General features: G+C 36.1%; 1 protein-coding gene across 1 annotated transcript in view; it reads right to left on the bottom strand.

The window, feature by feature from the left end:
- Positions 1 to 1824, bottom strand: part of LOC135195688 (peroxidasin-like) — a 470655-nt gene extending 468831 nt beyond the window's left edge. The window contains 1 exon segment of the mRNA XM_064222083.1: positions 1266 to 1824. Coding sequence (XP_064078153.1) covers positions 1266 to 1468 — 203 coding nt within the window. The 5' untranslated portion in view covers positions 1469 to 1824.
- Between the last annotated feature and the right edge of the window lie 6289 nt (positions 1825 to 8113).

Raw genomic sequence — 8113 nt, 5'->3', positions numbered from 1 at the left:
AGATCAAGTTTTTCTTACTAAAATGGGATGCTACTGGTCAGTTGTAACATTTTTCCACCGAGTACATTTTAAATTCCTTCAGGCATATTACGCTTAAATTCAACTTATACTGCACTGGGAATATCGTCAGGCATTCTTTCTTTCTCTCTCTCTCTCTCTCTCTCTCTCTCTCTCTCTCTCTCTGTACACACCGTTCATTTCATAAATGTATATATTCTGTACCAGGTTTCTTCCACAGCATCCCTTCTTAGTCCATATGAGTAAACTTTAAGCTTTTGCTTTCATCTCACACCTAACTAGAGATAAAATCACATTGTAGTCTCGTAAATTTCTGTGCACACAGCAGACACATTCAACTCGTTTACTTTCGTTTCATTTCACCCTTAAACGTTTTCCGCCTAAAAGAAAACGTTCTCCATTCGTTGTAATAAACTATAATGTTTATCTGAACATATACATAATAGACAATCACTTCCGTACGCTAAAAAAAACAAATAAAATAAAATAATCTAGGGTACCACATTTACCTGTTAAACTAGAAACAAGGCTTATTTATCTTATGATGAACTTTACTGATAAACTGATTTCAGGGCTTTGACCCGTCGGCTTACATAATTCCATAGCCGGAAACTAGATATTAATGGAGGCATATAACTTCAAACAACTGTTTTCACATAATGCATTTATTTAATAGTGAAACACAACCCTAAAAAAAAAAAATCACGTTAAATGCGCTAAGGTGTTAGTGTACAAAACATATCTTGGATCTATAACAAGAAACGAAAAACCAAGCTCGTAAATAATATACTGAGGCAAGATAAAAAAAAAAAAATAAAAAAAAGCAAATTTAGAAATAAGAAACATTCAAAAGCGCGGCAAAATAATAAGTCTTTTAAAAACAGATTTATGAATACTGTGGTCACGGGATATTCAATTGGTTCAATAAATCATTCTTATAATAATTCATTCAGAACTCCCACAACGCAAGTTCTCCTTTCATGCATTCCCTCCCGCCGTTACTCAGATCTTTCAAAGTAAGCCTATTAATTAATTCGTAAAAGTGTACGCTAATTTAGGTTTTACATATCTATAGGACAGCCTAAGGCAAAGCATACTTATGAAATGTAGACAAAATTCACTTTCGCATTACCATGAAATTCATAGGCTACAATTTTTCAACATATAGGCCTACATTTGTGAGAATGAGGTAACAAAACTACCCTAAGGACAAAATTAAATACTCTAAAAGAATCTGTATTACTTACAATATAGTCGTTTCCCCGGGCACCTCCGGAATGGCATCAAGCTGCAGGAACATGCACCTAACGGTGGTCCGGAAGCAGAGGCATTTTGCAGGGCATCGTCTTCCTTGACCCTCCACTAAAGATCCCGAAACCACGAGGACTAATAGGGCCACGAACCTGGCTGGCCGCAAACCAAAAGGCCGTCCCGATATTGTTTCTGCCATTGTCTGGAAGATGTCACTGATTGAACTCCACCAAAACTTGAAACTGATAATCGTGCCCCTAGAGCCACTCAAATCATTCACAGCACAAAACAGACATTTCAGTGTTTCTATTTATAGGAAAGTGTCTCTTTGTATTGTATGGAATCAACTACATCTCCCTCATCCTAAAACAAAATACAGTCCCGTGGACTGGGCGGCTATCAAAATATTTCCTTCAGGCGGCGAGGAACCACGAGCCTTCGTCTGTGGAAGAAGACGGGGGTCGAGACAACGACTATCCACCACAGCCGAGGCAGCAACGTCCTCTTACGATGCCCGCCTACCTCGCACTGTCTGTCTGTCTGGCAGTAAGCTCGTCGGCGAGACTCGACGCCGTCAATGTACGGTACGTTCAGACAGACACGCGATCGTATGGGTAGCTGTAGTAGCTCTGCCTGACGATGTTGCCAGCTATGCTATCCCCTCCCCGTTTTTCTCTACGTGAGGCATAATAATTACTCGGCTGCATCTAGGGCCTTGGGCTGCATAGGACGTAGGTTTGCAAAGTCGAAGGGATAGCATTATTCATGTTCGGTATTTCTAAGTAACAACTCCGCACGGACTGCAAGGCAACGGTCCAACGAATACGATAGCCACTAGGGAGTGGGGGGTGAAATGTATTTCGCCGTGTTCAGTACTAGCCCCTGGGATGTTAATTACATTCGACCGACAAAAAATAACAGCAAATTCGTAATAAGCAACCAAGATAATATTGAAACAGTCCATTTCCAAGGAAATACCCACTGCGGAACAATTACTTAGGTTTGCCTCATGGTCATGTGGCGAGCATTTCAAGCCATCCTCAAACGGTTTACCTAGCGTTTGGTAGCATTAGTTTAACTGGGTAATGTCAGATGCGTTGCAGATATTGGTGTCCTATATTCACGTTACAAAAGAAAGAATGAAAATCAGTTAGTGTTGACAAGTAGTATCTCCATCAATATGTTATAAGCATGTGTTATGATACAAAAACCGAAACTTTGAATAACTGAAAGGGTTAAATTCTGATCAAATAACCATAACTGGCAGGCATTCTGTATAAAAGAAAAAAAATCAGCGTCAAGCAGGGACAGTGACATATATCATAATCGCCATGAACAGCGACTGCTGCAACTCACCGTAACGAAAAGCCTGTACGAAATATCGCCAGTCAATTCTTCCTGTGTGCTATAATTATAGTGTATATATATATATATATATATATATATATATATATTATATATATATACAGTCACTAATATTAATTCACAAGTATCGTTTCATATACAATTCGCCATACCTTGGGAATTAGTTATACCTATAGTGAACTATAGGTAGTAAGTGCTTCGTCCCCGGCAGGATTTGACCGATGCCTGCTTTAGAAACAACGATAAAAGGTGAGTTGGACCACTGAGCCACATATTCATGTTTAGTAGTCTAAGCAACTGTCCAGAGCAGGGCATCGGTTCGAATCCTGCCGTGGACGAAACATTTACCATTTATAATTCCCTTCGAGGGTTAAGCTATTTTTAGGGGAATATCATACGATACCTGTGGATTGATATTACTGAATATAAAATAGGTCACACGTATACGTGACAAAAATTCACTATAGTACATATATATATATATATATATATATATATATATATATATATATATATATATATATATCGTTTGCGTGTTAGTATAATGTCTACCATTTCAAGGAATTGTAACCGATCTATTCGACATATCAAGTGAACTACAACATCAACTAGCAAAAAAAAATAAATAAATAAACTTTTAGATAATTACCAATTTCTTTTACACAAGGCTAGGACTTATAATCCACGAAAAAGATGCTGAAATTACACATCCGACATTAGATAAGAGAGAGAGAAAGAGAGATTGTATCTTCATAAAGCGCACATCATTGGATCCTCTGCTCTAGAGTCAGAAGTAGTCATCATTGTCTCGTAACTGGTATGCATTTAGATGATCAGTTTATAAATTACTATGACCGGCTTTATTAATATGGAATTGCCTCCATCGCAGTGGAATGTGATTTTGGAGGCATAACAGCTCATCCATCATAGGCTTCTTCTCTTGCACCACAAATCCATCCTGTAGTTAGCATGAATTATTAATGTTTTGACTGATATCCTATTGATGAAATTAGTCAAAACTGGATATTCTTCCAAGCGCAAAGTTTATCGTATAATTTTTTCACGCCGAAAATAACGACAAAGTTGGGAAAATTCAAAGGAAAGTTAGATATTTTAATGAGACTACCAACTCCCTCTCAACAGTGGATCTCATATTTTATTCCTCTTCCCGCTTATCAACCATTCCTATTATAAGTTTTAAGAGATCTTCAGTTTCGAAACAAAATATAGAACTTCATTCATAGTACTTTACTCCGATGCTCTTTGACGCTCTTTGATCCACCGTTAAGTTTCATTTAATGGTCAGTTTCTTGGCAAGTCTTTACAGACACTATCTGTGAGGAATGTTCCTTCTCAGCACAGATCCCTATGCAGAAAACACGAAAAACAGAGTGGGCGCTTCACTAATCGTCATATTTTCCATACCTATGCCTTCCATGTAAAACTTATTTTTCCTGGAAGATGCAGCTTAAGTAAATATTTTGCTAGCAGGCCCCTTTGAATAAGGAAACATAAAAGAAAATCGGTCTAGGACGACGTGAAAACGAAGTCTGCTTTGAAATGAATACAAAATGATCATTTTGAAATAAGAAAGGATGAGATGATAATCTGCTTTGAAGTGTGACTTTTGCTGCTAAAATCACAGAAGAGTTACCATGAATAATTTTCATGGTACATGCATAGAATATACCAAACATATTCACACGTTCTCGTTCCTATATGATCCTGTGGCCAGTGCTGGAGTCCACTGATGAGGTCGCAATAGACAAGACCCGAGTGAGTGTCTCAAAGGTCTTGAAATCCCCATCATTATTATCATTCCAAAAGTATAATTACCAAATGTCAGGAAGAGGAATCATTACGAAGACAGAGTAATGAGCATGCAAATCAATTAGATAAATAATTTGTAGGTAAGTAGGCGACATATAAGAGTTAACATGAAGGTTTATTAATCCAAAAATAAATCAATAAGGCTTCAGTTATAGTGTTATAAAATTAGTTCCTTATGATAGCAGGCTTCCATGAAGATTTAAAAAAAAAAAAGTCTCAATATGCTCATTTTGGTTACATCTGAATTTTCACTTTCTAAATCATTAGAAAAAAAGTAATTGCAGCTGAGTTCTACGTCTGCAACTCTTTAATCATTACATATTTTAGGGCTGTTGCCTTGTATAATAAGGCGCCCTATGAAACCACGAAGTACAAAAATACTTATATTCTCTGAATTTACATGGTGAAGATCAGGTATGATTGTACAAGTCTTCTAATGACGATAGCTTGATCGCTTCTGCCAATGATGATGGCTAATTCTATTCTCTCTACATGATAAAGCTTAGGTAAAGAGGTACAGGTCTTCTAATGACGGTAGCTAACTCTAATCTGTTCTACTACCATCTCGGCTACCAGTCATAAAGGAACAGACAGTAGCTCGAACATATGAACATACATACAATCAGAATGAGACACACTACAGATCACATAGGCCGTTTGAATTATAGGTCACGGTAGTTGTCTCAAGCAGGGAGCCTGACTTGAATGACTACAGGTGACGGCATGTTATCTTAGCCTACTTTTATTGTCTCTAGTCTGATCACATTCCTGCAAGCAATCTGGTTGACCTCTTTAGTTTTAGTCTTTTATATATATGGACTAACATTCCATATTTTTATTATGTAAACACTTACATTAGCTCGGTCAGCTACCAAAACCAACCACTGAATATTACTCAAACTTGACTTGCAGTTGACTTATAGGAGTGTGATACAGACACTATGTGAATATATATAGATAATAGAAAATACTTATAAGTAAAAAAAAATTCATGGTGTACACGAATACAGATTCAAGTAATAAAATATTTAGACATAATATGCATATGATATTCGTAAATAATAGTGATCACGTGATATATACTGATACAGTTTTTCACTTCATCTCATTAAGATACATATACTACAGAAAATACTAATGTACTCTGATAATCGCATAGAATGAAGATTAACATGATAAAAATCATATTTTAACTGATAAAAATTTCATATATGAATTGATAAAATTATTAATGTTTATGCTGATTGATTCGTTGATTTTTATGCTAACTGTTATATATCTGATTCATTAATCCATATACTAACTCATATGTAACTGCAGATATTGGTAAGATAAAAGGTAACAGATTGATTATAGGCTACCTGATTGATTGATACATATGTATATGGATTCATATAATTATGATTAATATATGTGCACTTTAAATAGATTCCTATTGCGTACACGCAAAGATATATTTCGATTCTGTTATTTATGATCATTTATATATAGATTCCTAGTGCGTACACGCAAAAATATATTTCGATTCTGTTATGATCATTTATATATAGGTAATGTTAGACTTGCGATAATCTTACGCTAAGTCGGTTGGTATTGCACTTCCATCTTCAATGGAGTGTCTTGGGGTTTGTAGATCACTTACGAAGTCGGTATTATCTTCTTGGTTATGACGACGATGTGTTAAACTCATGATGATTCGGTGATGAGGTGAGGATCTAGTAGAAACCACGAAGTACAAAAATACTTATATTCTCTGAATTTACATGGTGAAGATCAGGTATGATTGTACATTTCTTCTAATGACGATAGCTTGATCGCTTCTGCCAATGATGATGGCTAATTCTATTCTCTCTACATGATAAAGCTTAGGTAAAGAGGTACAGGTCTTCTAATGACGATAGCTAACTCTAATCTGTTCTACTACCATCTCGGCTACCAGTCATAAAGGAACAGACAGTAGCTCGAACATATGAACATACATACAATCAGAATGAGACACTCTACAGATCACGTAGGCCGTTTGAATTATAGGTCGCGGTAGTTGTCTCAAGCAGGGAGCTTGGACTAAAGTTTATAAACAATTGAATGACTACAGGTGACGGCATGTTATCTTAGCCTACTTTTATTGTATACGTCATCTTTAGCGTCTCTAGTCTGATCACATTCCTGCAAGCAATCTGGTTGACCTCTTTAGTTTTAGTCTTTTATATATATGGACTAACACTCCATATTTTTATTATGTAAACACTTACACATACACCTGACAAAAATTTTGAAGATTTTTTCCATTTTTCAGCATTTACATTAAAGAAGCTTTATTTTTCTTCATTCTCTTGCTTTTTGTAAAGTTTATGTTTGGTTGGTAATTGCCAGGGCAACAGCCATTTGTATTTCTTTTAAGAATATGGGGAGAATATCATTACACGCCTACACTGAAAAGAAACACAAAAATGTTACGGTTAAATAATTTGTTTTTGTTTATGATTTTACAAAGAAGTTTAACACACTAAAACAGAAGAACTCATTGCAAATCTTTCATATATATATATATATATAGTATAAAATGGGCATGGACGTCTTAAAGGATTCTAGTGAAACTTCTCATAGGGGTAACATTTATGCATAAACAATCGCCAATTTTGATAACCACAATACATCCCAAATAGCACTGACTTGCGCAAACTCTCTCCGAAGAAGAAAAAAATTATTATTTACACAACAAAGGAGGGGTCAAAATGATCAAAATGATAAGTAGAGTAAGAAAAGATGGCTAAAACAAATAAGTTGTATAAAGATTACCATCGATAAACTAGGGATGTTTTGTGAAGGTTTGGTCACATGAAGAAAATGATGGATATACATATAATTTAGATATGTTTAGAGGAAACATGGAAAAGTTCCTATGCACTTATGTTAATGCAAAGTGGGCCAAGTCAGAACAGCTGTGAGACTATTGATATCAGTCTTATCTGAAAGTGAGTACATGGGCAGTAGGGTAAATGAAAAGTGCACTTTGACATAGTGTTCTTTGTCAATGTTCCGAGGCTGATATCTCGTTGCTGTAACCCTTCCAAGGAGGACTAACATTTTGCTTTGTACCTTCAGCACTTCCTCCCTTTTTTTGGTAAGTTTTTAACCAAAAGATTCTACCTAACAGTGAGCTGGCTGTTAAGTCTCTGGCTGAGACGCAAATAAAGTTTTATTTTTCGTACATTTTGTCCTGTGCAGATACTATGGTCTCTCTTTCCCAGACCACAGAAGTTAATATCCAGGCAAAATAAGAGCATATATCATATTGGTGTGAATAGTAAGCGTGCTGAAGGGGATTGCAGATGCGCTGTGTTGGAAATGTTCTGTGCAGGATTCAGTCCTTGACACAGCAGTTGTGGATGGCTCAGCAGTGGATGTCGTACCGTCTTTCTCTGGAGCCATCCAGCATCAGTGAAAGCGATTGTTTTCACTAACATGAACAATAATTGCGCTATTCTCCTGTGTACATTTAAATTCAATGCTGTTCTTTTGGCTTTTCCCAATGATTTTTTCAATCTGGCCAATGTCAAAATTGTTTCATGAATTGCATGGAATTTCATTCTTTTTTCATTATGTTTTTGTTCTTAAATCGTGGAATAATCCCAAGAGTTTTTTTAAG

This window comes from Macrobrachium nipponense, chromosome 16 (genome assembly GCF_015104395.2).
Source record: "Macrobrachium nipponense isolate FS-2020 chromosome 16, ASM1510439v2, whole genome shotgun sequence".
Taxonomy (NCBI): domain Eukaryota; kingdom Metazoa; phylum Arthropoda; class Malacostraca; order Decapoda; family Palaemonidae; genus Macrobrachium; species Macrobrachium nipponense.
The sequence above is the reverse complement of the archived record's forward strand: the minus strand, read 5'-3'. Positions and strand labels throughout refer to the sequence as shown.